This window comes from Nomascus leucogenys, chromosome 22a (assembly GCF_006542625.1).
Source record: "Nomascus leucogenys isolate Asia chromosome 22a, Asia_NLE_v1, whole genome shotgun sequence".
NCBI classification, from domain to species: domain Eukaryota; kingdom Metazoa; phylum Chordata; class Mammalia; order Primates; family Hylobatidae; genus Nomascus; species Nomascus leucogenys.
Window position 1 is genome coordinate 115,261,569 of NC_044402.1, and position 18,658 is coordinate 115,280,226.

General features: G+C 36.8%; 1 protein-coding gene across 7 annotated transcripts in view; it reads right to left on the reverse strand.

Annotated features, from left to right (window-relative positions):
* BARD1 (BRCA1 associated RING domain 1) overlaps positions 1-18,658 on the reverse strand; it is an 83,408-nt gene that overhangs the window by 20,846 nt on the left and 43,904 nt on the right. For 6 of the 7 annotated variants that reach the window (XM_003254038.3, XM_012501991.2, XM_012501998.2 and 3 more), the window contains one exon: positions 4,700-4,808. The exons of the other annotated variant lie outside the window; for it this stretch is intronic. In XM_003254038.3, the coding sequence (XP_003254086.1) occupies positions 4,700-4,808 (109 nt within the window). The remainder of the gene's footprint in view (positions 1-4,699; positions 4,809-18,658) is intronic. 7 annotated transcript variants of the gene reach the window in all.

Genomic DNA, 18,658 nt, shown 5'->3' on the forward strand with positions numbered 1-18,658 from the left:
AATAAAGAGAAGGTAAGAGCGGACAGCATTAAAGCTGAGAAGTGAAAGACTCAAGGAAACAATATATGTCCATATATATATTTTTTTTTTCCATAAAAGTGTTTGTAAATGACAGAATTCAGCACTTAAAAGTTCAGCTCATCTTTCCTAGTCACTAAATTGTAAGATGACGTAACCACATCTAACCTAAACGCTATAAACACTCCTCACATGAAAATAAATAATTCAGTGTACTTTATGGATTGTTCAATTACTCTTTAATAATATTTAAAAACACTACAATATTTCAAAAATTCGTGTTAAGTTACACAAATACCATAAAAATAGCTCTAAATAGAACATATTACTTCTCAATTTATATAACTCCACTTCAGCTACATTAGTTCTCTGCACAAAACACAAGAGTGAAAAAGATATCATTTCTAAATATAGCATATGATACTATTTCTACCAACCCAAGGAAAGCACCAAAGTGGGTCAAGTATTTTCCTATCATACTTTTAAAAATTTGCATAAAATAGAAACTGGCACTAATTTCTCACAGTTAAAGAGTGCTATAATAAAACATAAAGCAAACAGCTGCCAAAGCCACATGTCTGATTTGGGGTGAGGTGGCATGGGGGCTGGGGATTTGACTTGAATAAGCATAGGTCTCTGACCCATGAGGCTCAAAAGAGGCACAAAAAACACCCCAAAGGTTTAATATCCTGATTTTATAGAGATTAGATACTATGTTCATTAGCATTAAATTCAAAGGAATAATTAAATAGGGTACTTTTTCTTAGATAAAATCATTAGTTTTTCTTAAGTTCATCAAAAATGGGGTTAAAAAATCTAGAAAACAAATTAAAAAGATAAATATGCTGCTTAAAATGAATCACGAACAGAGAAGTCGCAAAATGAATGAATGATAAGGAGTTTTTTAAATTTTTAAAAGATTAGAGGTTGCTTCTCAAAGCAGTTTTCCAACAGCCACTAAACTTTACTTAAAACACAAAAATTCTAAAGAGGAAGTAGAGAAATTCAAACCCCTTTCTTTAGGTAAGCAGTGAGCTGCTTCCCTAAAGCAGCTCACTGGACATCAGTGATTTAAAGGGTTCCAGATGAAGCTACCAAGCACTTGTGCTTGTTTCAGAGGCAAGTATGTATCATAAAGAATACTCTAATGCTCATTCACGCATTCAGCACACACTTACTGAACACTCAGTATGTGCCACTGTTCTCAATGCTAGCACTACTACAGTAAACAAAAGAGCCAGCCCCTGCCCTCACACAGTTTATATTCTAGTTGAGAGGGGAAAACAACACAATAAAATAAAAATACATTATATCAAATGAGAAATAGTATGGTACACCACACCAGGGGAAGGGAGTTAGACAGCACTGGGAGGTTGCTATTTACTATGCAGTGGCACAGAGTCCTCTCTGCTAAGAGGATGCTAGAGCTGGGTCTGAAGGGTGTGAGGAAGCTGGCCATGGGAACATCTAGTTCCTGGAAAAAAAAAACTAAACAAGTGGTGCTGCACACCTGAAATGACAGCATGTTTGGTGGACTCAAGACACAGTAAGGCAGCCCATGTGACTGAAAAAGACTGAGTGAAGAAGAGACTGGTAGTGGCTGGGGAAAGGTACATTAGAGGTTCCATCTTAAGGACTGCACATTAAGAAACTACCCTTTAAACCTGAAGGACTTAATATTATCTTTTCCTTTGCCAAGTACCAACCATGAAGACAGTAAATGAGAATACTCCAAAGGCCATGTCTATATGACATGCCCAAAGTATAGGTCTCTTCCATGTAATAAAAACCCTCCTTTTCTGAAAGGCACTGCCACCCCCAGACTCCAAGAATACCATAAAGATATCTTTATTCTTGACACATTTAAAATAATCATTTTCCAGCTTTTACATAAAAGGAACATCAGTAAAGGACAACTTGGTTATGCTATGCTCTGTCAGACTTCAAGTACAAATGAAGAAAACAAGTCAATTTATAGTTGCTGAGTACGGTGGGACTGAATTGAATACTGACCTAAGTTTTAAGAAATGTGAGTTCTAACTGGTCCATTAATAAAGAAAAAAACAACCTTTTTTTTTAAAAAATGGCTGGTTAACCCTGGGGCAAATCATAGCCTCTTTAGGTCTCACTTTTCTCATTTGTAAAGTGAGAAAATTAAACCGCTGATTTGTACCTTCTCTTCCAATTCATTACCAAAACTATAGTTTGGAACAGATTTATAAGGCTGAAGTCTAAAGCAGAAGACACAGGGTTTTCAAGATACGAAAGCAACTAGCTCATGAAGGCATTTATGAGAGTATCAAACTGTAGCTACCTTAGGCTACCTCCTTATCTTAAACAATGGCACCTACTACTACTCTTGTGAATGATCCTTGACCTCAGCTCCTCCCTTTCTGTTACTTTCCCCCATATGAGCAGTACTAGGATCTGGTGAGTCTACCAACTCTCTAAAACTCCTCTTCTTCTCTCCATCCCCACAACACTACCATCTGTAATTCCAGTCCTCAGCATTTCAAACCTGGACTCCACTACTGCAGCCTCCCAATCAGCCTTCAGTCTCTTCCCACTCCCAGCTAGCCTGCAGACAGTCCTATTTCAGTTACAAATACACTGAAGGTGCCCTATTAAGTCTAAACTCATATCGGGGAATTTAAGGCTTTTCACAATCTGGTCCCAACCTAGCCCTTTACCCTGAATCCCTCTTAAACACACGTCATACTCCTCTCACAGTAAATGCTATAGTTTTTCAAATTCCTAAGGTCCTTTATGCCTCCTTGTCTCTGAGCAGCTGTTCCTTAGATTTGGGCTGCCATTCTCACTTTGTACACCTGACTGCAGTGGGGAATGTTGGCTGTTACACTCAAAATCTATTGCTTACTTCCTCCACACTAACAAAAGCCCAGTTTTGTTCAGGTAGCCCCACTTTCAAAGACTGACCCTATCCTCCAGCACTGTCAAAATCAATTTCTGACAATAAGACACAAGGGAAGTCCATGGAAAGGCTTCTGGGAAAGACTTTAGTGTCTCTTTTTCAGTTGGCCACTGTCATATCTAGAATTGTGGCAATCATTCTACAAGCACTAAAGGAAACCTCTTAGTGAGGACAAATCCCCCACATTGAGGATGGCAAGGTAAAGAGATACAAAGAATTTGGTTCCTTGATGCAACCACTAAGTGCTAAATTAAGCAAATGCAGAGCTATCCTGCATTAGGATTAATTCTATATAAAGTAATAAATTGTCTTTAAGCATTTGAGAAAAGGTTTTCTGTTACTGGCAGCCAACAGCATCCTATTAGATATTCTGCTAAAATGTTTACTCTGAAAGACTTAGGACACCTTTCTCTGTGAAATTCTCTGTATATATATACATACGTGTGTGTGTGTGTGTGTGTGTGTGTGTGTGTGTATATATGCTTTTTTTTTGAGACAGTCTTGTTCTGTTAACCAGGATGGAATGCAGTGGTGTGATCTTGGCTCACTGCAACCTTTACTTCCCAGGTTCAATCAATTATCGTGCCTCAGTCTCCCTAGTAGCTGGAACTACAGACGCGTACCACCACACTCGGCTAATTTTTGTATTTTTCATAGAGATGGGATGGGGTTTCACCATGTTGACCAAGCAGGTCTCGGACTCCTGACCTCAAGTGATCCGCCCGCCCCAGCCTCCCAAAGTGCTCCCTCCCAGGTGCGATCCACTGCGCCTGGCCTTTCTGTGAAATTTTTCCTGACATCTCCTGTAGTTTCTACTTACTTTGATTCTACTGTATATTTTTATAGCTTATTTTACAAATTTATTACAATGTACAGTAAAAGTTTTTACATCTGAAATCCCTGCTAAGCTATGGGTTCCTAAGAAACAGGCATTCTTTCCACTTTATCTCTAGCTTATACCTCTCTCCTAAGCTCCAGACTTTCATATCCAATGATCTATTCGATATCTCCATTTGATGTTTTACAGACATCAAATTGGCACATAGAACTACTGATTTCCTTCTCCATGGCAACAAATGGCATTATCATCTACTCCCCTGCTAAGGTCATACTTATTCTTTTCCCACACTTCTATGTAATCTATCCGAAAGTCCTGTTTAGATGCTCGCTAGTCTCCAGCAATAACAAACTTCTTTCTAACCTTCCAACATACCAGCCTCATTCACTGAAGGGCCTATACACTGTGTCCTCCAGATAGTCACCTGGCAGCCTCCTCACTTCAACATTCAGGTTTCAATTCAAATCAGTGCTTTAAGGCTCCCCTCTGTGACCCTAGCTAAAGCAATGGCCTTGCAGAGGCCCACTACCTCCATCCAGCGACACTCTACAACATCTTCGAAGCACTCATGTCTAAGTGTCTGAAATTATTTATATTAGTTCAATATTTACAGTTTGTCTCTTTCCTACCTCTCACCAGATGGTAAGCTCCTCCCTGAGAATAAGAGTTCTACCAGTCATATTCATTGTTTTATGAATGCTGCCTAAAATACAGAGCAGGCTCAATAAGTATTTCTAGATGGTCGTACTATAATTATATCTTTGAATCCACAGTAGCTAATACTCAGGAAGTGCTCAATAATTGTTTAGTGAATGTCAGCAATTTGTCAAGTGGAAATTTTTCTATTATGTTCCTTTCATAACCAATTTCAATAAAATATATAAATGTCCCAAAGCTAACTCCGTACTTACTACCGAGCAATGGCTAGTTGAGGATGATTCATTCTTCTCTGGTAGCAGCAATAGCGATTTCATACTTTCATCATCTGTATAATCCACAGGCCGCAGACCAAATATGTTACTGGTAAAATAAGTGCAGATGTGTTTAAGTAAGTCAAATGTGTGACTCGACTCTTAACTACATGAATGCACCAATAGAACAATTTTTCAACATCCTTAATAATATACAATTTTAACTAAAATAAATTACTCAGAACTCACATTAGGCAGAAGAATCTAGAATCAAAAGCTGCTGAACTTCAAGGAGAAATGATGTAAAATTTCAGTCTGACATCAGATTATAGAGATTGTTTTTACTGAATATAGTATTATGAATTTTTTCACAACTGTATTCTGCATTCTTATTCATATTAAAATATGGCTTCATAATCACCAATCACTATGAGTGACAGACTTTCAAATGCCAATAAAAATCATTTACTATAGCTATTATAGGCCGTATAGTCTTTATAAACCAATACAAAATTAGATAAATTCACAGGACAGGGATTTTGTTCTACTAGAAGGAAAATTATGCCACATAACAAACAGTTTAATAATGTAGTGAACACAGTACTTTAAAATTAACTTAAACATGTATGCATACAATAACCTATAATAATCACAACCATCGCCGAACAAACTATTATGGCTCAGAGAGATATAAACTTCTCAGCATGTACTAATTCACAAGTCATAGAATGTTACGCCGGAAGAGATTTTAGAGATCCCAGTTTGATCCTATTCAAGATAAGAAAAAAAAGAGAAATACCATTTGACCCAGCCATCCCATTACTGGGTATATACCCAAAGGACTATAAATCATGCTGCTATAAAGACACATGCACACGTATGTTTATTGCGGCACTATTCACAATAGCAAAGAGTTGGAACCAACCCAAATGTCCAACAACAATAGACTGGATTAAGAAAATGTGGCACATATACACCATGGAATACTATGCAGCCATAAAAAATGATGAGTTCGTGTCCTATGTAGGGACATGGATGAAACTGGAAAACATCATTCTCAGTAAACTATCACAAGGACAAAAAATCAAACACCGCATGTTCTCACTCATAGGTGGGAATTGAACAATGAGAACTCATGGACACAGGAAGGGGAACATCACACTCCGGGGACTGTTGTGGGGTGGGGGGAGGGGGGAGGGACAGCATTAGGAGATATACCTAATGCTAAATGATGAGTTAATGGGTGCAGGAAATCAACATGGCACATGGATACATATGTAACAAACCTGCACATTGTGCACATGTACCCTAAAACCTAAAGTGTAATAAAAAATAAAAAATAAAAAAAAATAAAAAAAATAAATAAATGACTGACAGAGCCATAGAAGTTGCATGTGTACCAGGATATATTTTGGTGTAAAAGTTTAAGAAACAAAAAAAAAAAAAAAAAAAAAAAAAAAAAAAGAAAAAAAAGAGAGAAGAACAAGTTCCAGTGGCTTAACTAAAGTCATATTCTCCTTGTTCAATTTCACTGAAATTAAATTTTGCCCAGCCTAAAGTCTTTCAATTATAAGTAACTTGTTAAAACTAAAGGACTTCTGTCTACTATTCTGTTTCCTTACATATGGTTTCAGAATATGATTTAAATACAGTATACTATGGTAATAAGTTTTCAAAATGAGCAATTCTTTTATAGTCTTTTATGTTTTTTTTTAAAGATTATGCTATATTCATATAATGGCCACAGAAGTTCATGTGAAAATCCAATGCGGTAAATGGGACATGAAGTTATAAACACAGTATAATACTAATTCTGTAAATTGTATCAAATGTATAGAAAAAGATCTGGAAGGAAACAGAGAGAAACATTAGGGGAAGTGAAAGGTAGAAAAATGCCAATTCTGTTTGATGCTGCAGAGAGGTCATGTAGATGAGGGATATAAGCATCTACTGAGTTCACAGACAAGGTCACTAGTGACCTTGGTGAAAACTGTTTTGATGGCAGAGTGGGAAAAGAAAGCTAGTGTATTAGAGTAAGAAATGTATTACAGCAAATGTTTCTCTAATGACTGCAATTCGTGATTATCAGGTCCAGCTGCTTTCTTCTTTGGACAGTCCTGGGTAAACACTGACAAGTTTGTATTCTGGCTCCCCTTTATGTCCAAGTCCAACAACCTTCCCCTGGCAACAGTCTTTCTCCAGCCAAGATATAATACAGTGGATTGCATTTCAGCTTTATAATTTAAAACAAAGTGACACATGTCACAGTATACATTTACAGCAGACAATCTCAGGGTATTTTAAAAGAAACTCATCCACCATTCTTGATACTTCCTAATTCGTTCTCTAAATTATTATGCTCATATACCAACTACACAATCTCCTCACACACATATGCTATACATATAACAATCAAAAACCAGAAATCTGAGTTGAAGAACCAATGTTCTAGGTCTTAAACCACCAAGTGCAAAAATGAATAAACAAAACAACAACATATAATGGCCACATTATATGCCATCCAAAAAAAAAAAAATAACTGCGTAGCCATGATTGCACCATGGTACGCCAGCCTGAGCAAGAGATAATGTTTCAATGAAAAAAGAAAAAATGAGAAAAAAAAAATCCATGCATACACTAGGACTTTTTGACAGAGACAAACATAGATCTTACACCTCAAAAAAATAAAATATAAGAGCCCAATCAAGTGCACTCTGATGCACAGCAACTGAGTCACATTAGCATGGTTATTTTACACATATATTAAAAAAAGTCCATGATGACAACATGAAAAACTGTTCAAGTGCTTCTCAAAGTACCGCCATCAGCTAGGGAGGAATTTAAACCAAAAATCAACCAGTAAAACATGGTCTAAGCCAGTAAGATGATTTTACAAAGTGACTACCAGAGTTCCGATTTACATTTAGGATCCTTACTATACAAAGCTTACTATGTCATATGGTCTTAAAACATGTGGTTTCTCTGCTTGGATTATGGACAGCTTCTGCTCACATACAATTCACTAAACTCTTAGCCCTCCTGTAACGCTAATGAACTGAATGGCACATTACAAGTGCCACAGATGGAAAGATATTCAGTTAACCTCAGTCCTGCATCATGGGAAATAGAGCCTATTAAATCCAGTCATGTTGCTTCTGCTTTGTCATGAACCATTAAAATTTGGAAGTAGACATAAGTTTACATGTGGGACGTTCAAAGGCCATAGCAAGAGAAGATGGGGCATGTGTAAGATTTCTTATTATTTGGGCACAATAATGTATGCTTTCTTCCCATTGATATATTTGAACAGACTAACACTTTAGTTAGAGAATTAGTGTCAAAAATCAATTTAAAATGCACAGAGGTGGATTTTATTCCCATTGTAAAACTAATAGGTACTACATACAGGAAAAGTTATGTTGAAACGTATCTCAGGGACTATTAATATGACTTATTACTAAATAGAGAAGTCAGTGATAAATACATTATTCTTCATCACTATACAAGAGAAGAAGACTCTTTTTTAGATTTACTACATCATGGACTCAAAATAGACATCAATAACTTGATTTGCTATTTATTAGAATGGGTTACCAGGGAAGCTTATAAAATGGCTTTTTCTAAATACACTTAAATATAGTACATTCTCTCTTTTCTAGCATGATTTAACCTAAAGTTTTACTACTCAAACTAGGTGTTTTGGAGGGATACATAAGACTTACAAAACACTGTCCTTGCCTATAATCCTACTGAGGATAAACGTTCATGCAACAAACAGGTATCAAACTGATAAAGTATAAACCCAAACAAGTAATGAGGTGAAACAGAAGACGGATTTAAATGGCCTTGAGCCCAGGACTAGAAACTGGAAGATGGTGGTTAACCGTTAAGGGCCCGTGTAGGGAATAAGCAACATGATTACTGAAATGGATGGAACTGATGGAAGAAAGCTTTCTATCAAACCTTCTAGGCGCTGTGTGCTCATGTGTAGAAACCAAACACAGTATGAAAAACCAATGAAAAAATCAGGTATAAAGCAACGAACACTACAGACACAAAGTGTATTTTGCTGTGAAAATGGAAAGGCACATGTGTCTACTAGTTAAATGACATGGGTCAACGCAACGCCAAAATATTTGAAACTATTTTGGAATATATGAAAATGTCGAGATCTTAACTGCTGAATTTACATCTAGTACACGACAGTATATTAATATCTTTTACATGTACCACTTTCGACAGTCAGTTCTTTTAATGCCTTATCAAAGACAGTCTCGAATTCAGTGAATTGCAAATGATTATATGTAGATAATATACTTTACCTATACTGATACGGTTTCGATTTGTGTCCCCGCCCAAATCTCATGTCAAATTATAATTCCCAATGCTGAAGGAGGGGCCTGGTGGGAAGTGACTGGATCATGGGGGCGGATTTCTTCCTTGCTGTTCTTGTGATAGTGATTGAGTTCTCACCAGATCTGGTTGTTTAAAAGGGTGTAGCACTAATGACCAGGGAAATGCAAATCAAAACCATATTGATACCACCTTACTCCTGCAAGAATGGGCATAATTAAAAAATTAAAAAATAACAGATGCTGGCATAGATGTGGTAAACAGGGAACACTTTTACACTGTTGGTGGAAATGTTTACAATCACTATGGAAAACAGTGGAGATTCCTTAAAGAACTAAAAGTAGAACTACCATCTGATCCAGCAATCCCACTACTGGGTATCTACCCAGAGGAAAAGAAGTCATGATATGAAAAAGATACGTGCACACGCATGTTTATAGCAGCACAATTTCCAACTGCAAAAATGTGGAACCAACCCAAATGCCCATCAATCAACGAGTGGATAAAGAAATTGTGATGTATATATACAATAGAATACCACTCAGCCATAAAAAGGAATGAACTAATGGCATTCGCAGCAACCTGGATGGCACTGGAGACTATTATTCTAAGTGATGTAACTCAGGAGGGAAAACCGAACATTGTATGTTCTCACTCATAAGTGGAAGCTAAGCTATGGGGATGCAAAGGCATAAGAATGACACAACAGACTTCAGGGACTCAGGGGGAAAAGGTGGGTAGGTGGTGAAGATAAAAGACTACAAATTGGGTACAGTGTGTACTGCTTGGGTGATAAGTACACCAAAATCTCACAAATCACCACTAAAAAACTTACTTGTATAACCAAATACCACTTGTTCCCAAAAACCTATGGAAATAAAAAAAATTATAATAAATAAATAAATAAAAAGGCTGTAGCACCTCCTCACCTCTTCCTCCTGCTCTGGCCACGTAAGATGTGCCTGCTTCCCCTTCATCTTCCACCATGACTGTAAGTTTCCTGAGGCCCTTCCTGTATAGCCTGGGGAGCCATGAGCCAATTAAACCTCTTTTCCTTATAAATTACCCAGTCTCAGGTGTTTCACAGCAGTATGAAAAGGGACTAATACATATACTGAATCCTAAAAATTCGAAGGTTCTAATTTTTTTTCTGTTCCTTGACAACACAGTACACTGGCAGATTTCACCAATTTTTTTCTCTAATGTACTCTTGCGCTATTCCTTTACCTATGACTTTAAATCATAACGTGGAAAATCTGCTTTATAAAATCTTTAAAGATATGACTAGAGATTTTAAATTTTAAAATCTTGAACAGACAATCCAGGTGTTCATGTGTCATTGCTTTTTGCTATCTAAAATGTAGTATGAAATATTGGCTGATTTGTTACTGATGTTAATAGATCCTATGTGAAAATGGATATATGTATTAATATACATAATGCATGATATACATATTGCATATATCAGAAGTAGCAATAATCATTTATTTATTTAACACACATGGAATGAGTATATTTGTATAAACAAGTAGGGGGAAAAGTCACAAACTCTGTTTTGCAATTAGTTTGGAAAATAGTCATCATTCAGCAAGTACTTTGAAAAAAATGTACCAACAACTTTTGGCACTATAGAAACAATGAGATAAAAGGTAGTTTCTGTCCTCACAGAACTCAGGGAAGGAAAGCAGAGAGGCACACAGAAAAGGTTTTGCAGTCTGGTAAAGCTCCCCAGACCTGAAAGGGTAAGGAAGAAAAGCAGGTACACAAACAGAATAAGAATATTCTAGCAGACAGAAAAGTGTATGAAAGACTTTAAGTGAGATAGCACTTAGAACTTCTTAGAACCACCAAAAAAAAAAAAAAAAAAAAAAAAAGGAAAAAAGGGGGGAAAGGGAGAGTGAGAGAAAGAGAGGGAATGTACCACAGGAATACGAGGTGCTCTCGAACTGTAAGCTATGGTCAGATTATATAAGAACAAAGAGCAGGTGTTAAAGAGTTGGACTTCCTCCCAAGGGCAATAAGAAACCCTGAACAGCTTCCTAAATCATTGTAAGCAGGAGGGATGGCATCAATGCAGCATGGTAGTTAAGAGTTGGGGTTACCGAATAAGACTGCCTGAACTTACATTTCGGCCCTGCCACTCAAAAGTCTTATGACTTTACATGAATTACTTAAACCACCTATGCCTGTTTCCTCAATTATAAGATGGAAATAATAACACTACCTATTTTACAGGATTGTTGCCAGAACCAAATGAATACATCAAGGGCATTTAAAACAGTACCTAGCATATACGAATAGCTCAATAACTGCCATTATATTACTGTATTGGATTTGCATTTTTGGAAGACAGATACAGAATGAAGGTAAGGGAACAAAATAAGTTATGTCTGGAGCATTAACCTCTTATCTTCATTTTCCCCAATTTTATGATACAATTTATGCATGTTTTTCATGATAATTTGGAAGTTTACTAAGGGAAAAGTATAGAATTATGTCTTCTTAACAACATTCTAAGAGTAGATTTTCATTTTCCCATATGGCACAATCTAAAGAGTATGAACTCTTTAGAGTTCACACTTTCAGAGTACATAACTCTGAAAATCCTTTTCCTAACTAGGAATCTTTCTGATCCTGAAGATGAGGAAAAGGAAGTACTTATGAAAGGGCTAAACTGTGGTGTTTAATGTTTCAGTTTTGTCCCAAAGGCCACATTCAGGATGCAGTACAACCTTTTAATATCCTTTTCCCCTCAGACACCTCATTGTTTCCCCTCAGACACCTGCCTACAGTGGTGATCTGATCTTATTCATTACACCACTAATAAAAGAGAGAAAGGAGATGGGCGAATATAAACTTGTACTTGCATGTACAGATCATCCAAACTGCAAAAACATAGACAAAAAGGCATTTTTACTAATACTAAATCTATCACGCATGACAGGATACGAAGAGAGTTTATGAATGAAATCCTTCATAAACAACTACAAAACTGCAAACACACAGATTTAATTTTTCAAGTCACTTTGCTTGCTATGGGGCAGGATAAAGCAGAGTAATTCAAAATAGCAACATAGGTTTTTAAAGCTATAAAACATAAATTCTCTCTGGCAATTAATTTTTTAAAATTAACCTAGGGCAGTGGGACAATTAATTGGTCCAATGGTCCATATATTTTCTACTTCAGAACTCAACATCCTTCCAAGGAAAACTGTTAATGGCAGATCAAGTACCACATTCTAAAATCCTACATATCCATTTAAAAAAAAAAAAAGCATGTTATTCGCCACACACTCAAAATGGTTCTGATGTGACTGTAAGAGCTGTGGTTCTAGCTTCACACTGGGATGTACAGAAGGCAGTGGGGAAGATAGATTACCAATGATGTTTTGAACAGTTATAAATATTCCCAGACAACAAAGATTATATAAACCTTTTTCTCATGACCTAGGGTTAAAATAGAACTGATTTTCTTTCTTATTGTTTTAGCTCACAAAAGGTACATTTTTTATGCAAAAAAAATTAAGGGTTAAATGAATTAATACTGTTATTTAAGTGCAAGATATATAAAAACAGTAAGTTGCCAGAATATTAAAGTTAAATCAAAACAAAAGAGAAAGTCTGAAGTAGATATATGACTTTCCACTGTATATTCGAATCTTCCATAATTATAAAGATTTAGGGCCCAAAAACATTGCAGTAGGAAAATTAATAAAGAACATAGCCTCTATGGGAAAAAATAGGGTTGAGAGACTTCACTGGCGAACTATAAAAGCTCGTTTATTTTAAAATTAAATAGTGAAGATGACAAATAAAGAGTATCATTGACTTTAAATTCATACCGCAATATGGTTAGTTCTTAGCTATTGTGCCTTGCCTTATAAGGTTTCAAGATTTCCCTCCACCAATATTCAATAGGATGCTTTTAAATTCACTTGGCTTTGCAGCAGATAATACTCCATTCTTTTTCCTATGTCTAGTCTTCCACACACATTCAATGCCTAACTTATATGACTGAGTTGTTGACTGTCCCCACTTCCTGGACTACTCAGTTTTCTTTATATTTTATAAGTCACTACTGAAAAGGTAGTTCTTAAGCCTGGTCTCCAATATTTAAAGTCGCATCTTACTTAGCACCATTCCTGATATCTTATTATTATTATTATTATTTATTTTGAGACCGAGTCTCGCTCTGTCCCCCAGGTTGGAGGGCGGTGGCATGATCTCAGCTTACCGCAACCTCCGCTTCCCGGGTTCAAGCGATTCTCGTGCCTCAGCCTCCCGAGTAGCTGGGACTACAAGCACACGCCGCCATACCTGGCTAATTTTTATATTTTTAGTAGAGATGGGGTTTCACCATGTTGGCCAGGCTGGTCTCGAACTCCTGACCTCAAGTGATCCACCCGCCTCGGCCTCCCAAAGTGTGGGGATTACAGGCATGAGGCACTGTGCTAGGCCCATAACTTATTAATAATACCAGAACATGTACCAGGATAAAACCTGGATTACTTAGTCTTCTTATACAAGCCTTCCTCTCTCCCAGTGACATCCGAGACTAACTCTGCGGCTGGATTTTGTCTTAGTTTTTCTTCTCTCTCCTGGGGCTGCATTACAAAAATATTTACTCTTCTAATTCAAACTAACTTTCTTACAGTAACAGAAAAGTTATAAAGTTAATCAAAATAACAGCATCAAACAAAACGTCAAAATAGGTAAAATTTTTACAGTCCACAGGGACTTTTTTTTTTTTTTAGATGGAGTCTCGCTCTGTTGCCCAGGCTGGAGTGCAGTGGTGCGATCTCGACTCACTGCAAGCTCCGCCTCCCAGGTTCACACCATTCTCCTGCCTCAGCCTCCCGAGTAGCTGGGACTACAGGCGCCCGCCACCACACCCAGCTAATTTTTTGTATTTTTAGTAGAGATGGCATTTCACCGTGTTAGCCAGGATGGTCTCGATCTCCTGACCTCGTGACCCACCCGTCTCGGCTTCTGAATCCACAGGGACTTTTTAAGGATGAACTTAATGGGATAAAAAAAAAAAAAGTCCATTTTCTCTTTAGTGTATTTTATTATGAATACACTGGTATATCAGAGTGATTATTACTAATAACAAAACTAGAGACATCTCCAAAAATTATATGAGTTATCAAAATAAATAATGTTATGCTAAGTTGGCAGGGGACAGGATATTTCCAGAAGATATTCTATTCATGATCCAGAGAAGAGGAAAGGTAAAAAAAAAAAAAAAAAAAAGCATCCTGATTACTTTTTAGAAACTATGAGTATAATTTTGGTATCAAAATCTGAGGCAAAAAAATGAAAGATAAAAATCACAAATCACTCTAACTTATAACCATAAATGCAAAATTCCTAAAACCCTAGCAAATTCATGTAAACTTTGTGTTTAAGTGACACACAACACCAAGCCAAGTTTATCCCAGGAATACAAGCATTATTTAATATTTTTAAATGTATTAATAACATCAATAGTCAAAAAAGCATAAGCTTTGGGAGGCTGTGGTGGGAGGATTGCTTGAGTCCAGGAGTTCAAGACCAGCTTGGGCAACACAGTGAGATCCTATCTCAAAAACAAAAACAAACAAAAAATTATAAGATCACCTCTGCTGAAGCTGAAAATCATTCAATAAAATAAAATACAGTCTTGTTAGAAAATAATAAAGGGAAGAAAGCTTCCAAAGGGCAATAAAAGAACATTAATCTTTGTATTTAATATGGATATTAGTATATCTGTAACTCTATGGGTCAGTACTTTTTTAAAAAAGGAAGAACGAAACAAGCAAGCCAACTATCATCATTATTGTGTCATTCTGGAAGCACTGACAAATGCAGTAAGAAACAGAAGTTAATAAATTATAATTAGATCTTTAGAATTAGGTGTTGACTGGATACAAATGTACTAAATCAACAGCTCTCCTATATATCAAGAATAACAAATTATATTTATTAACACAATATCCAGTTTACTAGCAACAAATAATCAAATACTATACAGGTTGAGCATTGCTAATCCAAAAATCTGAAATTTGAAACGCTCCAAAATAGGAAACTTTTTGAGCACCAACATGACACAACAAGCGGAAAATTCCAAACACAGTATTTAAAAAACCTTTTTAATGCATAAAATTGTTTAGAATATTATATAAAATTACCTTCAGGCTATGTGTATAAAATGTTTATGAAACATAGATAAATTTCACATTTAGTCTTGAGAACCATCCCTAAGAAATCTCATTATGTATATACAAATATTCCAAAATCTGAAAGAAATCCAAAATACTTCTGATCCCAAGCATTTTGGGCAAGGGATACTCAGTCTATACCTAGAATAACCTCAATTAATAGTTATATGCATGTGTATACATACATACATATATATGAAACAGACTAAAAACTTTACTAAGATATATATAACAGAATGCTTAAACAAATGGAAACACGTATCTTGGTCCTGATTACTTTTTAGAAGCTATGAGTGTAATTTTGGTATCAAAATCTAATGGCAAGAAATGAAAGATAAAATCACAAATCACTCTAACTTTTAAAATGCAAAATTCCTAAATAAAAACCTAGCAAACTGATGTATTCGTTTAAATAACACACGACATCAAGTTTATCAATCCACTTGATAGAAACCAACTTTATTAATCCACTGTAATCTATATATTTACAATTTCAATCAACATCCTAATTGGTACTCCACTAGAATCTATGTACTTACCCAATTTCAAAACATCCTAATATGGTATTTTTGAAACAGTACAAAGTAAATCAAACTTCACTTGAAAGAATAAATTAATAAATATGGCTAATTCTCCACCCCACCCCCCTCCCACCACTACTGTCACTACTTTGATTTGACTCTCATCACTCCTTTCCTGGATTGCTGGACAAACCTCTTAACTGAGTTCTCTCCCCAGTGTGGAGGAGGAGGTTTTCAACTTAAAATCATCACTCTGTTTAGCACGCACAGCCTTTCAAAGTCCCTGCCCATCTTCTCTGGCCTCTCATCCTCCTCCATCCTTTTATTCCACTTACATCACTAACAGAAATTCCTAGAATGAATGAAGAAGCAGTCTGGCCTTGAGTACCTCAGCACCCGTATGTTATCTTTCTGAAAAGCCGATCCTCCCGTTCTATTTTTTTCAACACTCGGAGTTCTTCTTCTCCCAGAAAGCCTTCTGTGACTTCCTCTGGTCTTACTTCCAGCCCTAGCTGAGACTTTCATACTACTGTGAGCACTGTCCTATGAAGGCATGCCTCACACCATTCTATAATCAGTGCTTTAACAGACTGTTCACTCCTACTAGAACGGAAGCAACCAGACAACTGAGGAGATGATGAGGCAAAGGAGCAATGAAGGGACTATGAGAAGACTTAAGAGGAAAGGAAGGCATCTAAGAGAAAACTTCAACCTTGAGGTCATGAAGAAGATAGCCAAAATGTCTGTCCAGAGCTAAAGGAGGCCATTTAGAAATTTACAGTAAGCAAAAAGGACTTTACTTCTTCAATCAACCAAAGTAGCAAACCCTAAAGAGGGTCAGACAGAATGGTGTTCGCCCTTGCTGGTTCTTACCCTTCTTCCATGGGAAGAGTTTAGGCCTGGTTATTGAGAAAAGAGTTCCACCAAGAGTAAAAGAGATATAGTAAGCAGAGAAAGAAAAAGTTTGTTTGCCAACTCAGATTCCAGAATTTGAGATGTTAATGGCTTATAAGGAGTAAGAGCTTCAGGAAGAAAAAGAAGAGTAGTAAGAATCCCATAGTCTCCATGCTCCAGACCCCTTTCCCATGATCTCCTTAAGAAATGGAGGAAAGGGCAGGAATAAATTTCATCTATTCTCACCTGTATCTAGAACATTGAGAGAGCTTGCACTTAAAAGTCAAGGCTATAGGAATTACTTTGGGTAGCCACAATCCCACAAAAAGTAACATGCCCATGGATGCCAATTGGGCAAAAGCTACCAGGAACCAGTTCAACCACCTTAGAAAAGGCACAGATAAGGGAAACTTGGTTTTAGACATCTTGTCACACAGTAAGGGTAGTGGCAGAAGGAGGCAATTCCCATTTTCATGTCATCTGACCTTTTATCAAAAAAGAGGAAAAAGTATACCATAAACTTCATTCATTCAGACACTAATTCACTCTACAAACAAACGTGGATATAGACTACATTAGGCACTTGGCAGAACTAGGGAGGGCAGACATGATCCCTGGCCCATACAGCTTACAGCCTCATGAGAAGGGAGGAAACAGTAACTCCTACGACTGGGGAGAAGTACCCCATCAGGAAAGGCAGCCAAAAGGACAGGATAACCCAGGTGAAACTCAAATGAGAAAGTGGCTACCAAAAACAAATATTCTAGACAATGCAAAGGCATTTACAAAGACTAGGAGGTAAAAGACCCTACATATTTTAAGGAAACAAAAATTCAGAAAAGCTGGTGCAAAAAAATGCTTGAAGGAAAGGGGGAAAGGAGAAGCTGTGGAAAGACTGATGAGAGCAGAGAGGAAAGTAGCACCAGACCATCCAAGTTCTTATAAACTATATTTTGGGGTTTAACCTTTATTTTAAAAACATTAAGAGGAAGCCATGGAAGGGTTTTAAACAAATAAATGATTTGGCCAGACTTGTGTTTTTCTGAAGGCACTCTGGCTGCAGTATGGAAAGTGAATTAAAGAAAAGTAATCTGAAAAGGAGGAGAACAGTTAGGGAATTTGTAATGCCAATCAGATGAACAAAAATGACTACAACATTTTTTAAAAGGCAAAAACACAGGAAAAAAGTATGAAGACCAATTGGTCTGGAAAGGTAATTTTTAGAAACAGCTACCACACTCTTGTACCCTAGGATTAAATCTGTCCCTTCATCTGCCTTACTATCCTTTATCCAATATCAATCCCAACCTCTTGTGTGAAATAAACCCTACTTCCCAACTATCCAGCTGTATCAACCAGCTGTCCAACACAGTAGTCGCTGGCACATGTGGTTAAAATAAAATACATTTTAAAATTTATTCCTCGGTAGCAATAGCTAATTTTCAAGTGTTCAATAGTAGAGGTGGCTAGTGGTTATTGAATGTCCAGCATAGATATAAACATTTCCATCACCACAGAAAGGTCTACTGGACAGTGCTGAGGTACAGATATACCTAAATTTGCCACTTCATTAGGTAGTCCTACTTAAAACAACACTGAAGGCACCTGTGAAGGCAGACTCACTCGCTGTCTCATGCCACTCCTTGTATATTAATAAGTCCTCACAGTGCAGTGACAAATCATGGTGTACAAACCATAAGAGAGGCTCTGTGTTTTGGCTCATTAATCCTCACTATGCTCTGAAGAAACAGAAACGCGGCAGGCATCACCCATGTTTTATAGGTGAGGACACCAAGGCACAGAAATTAACCTGCCTGAAGCTATAAAGTCAATAATGGAGTCACAAATAAAAGCTAGATTCCCTAACGCCCTGACCAGTGCTCCATTCATTAAAGTAGTCATGGCTGATTTAAGAACCCTAGAATGAAAACTAGTCAGTTTCACCTGACCCAAGCAATAATTTGCTCTACCAAATAGCTTGCAACACATAC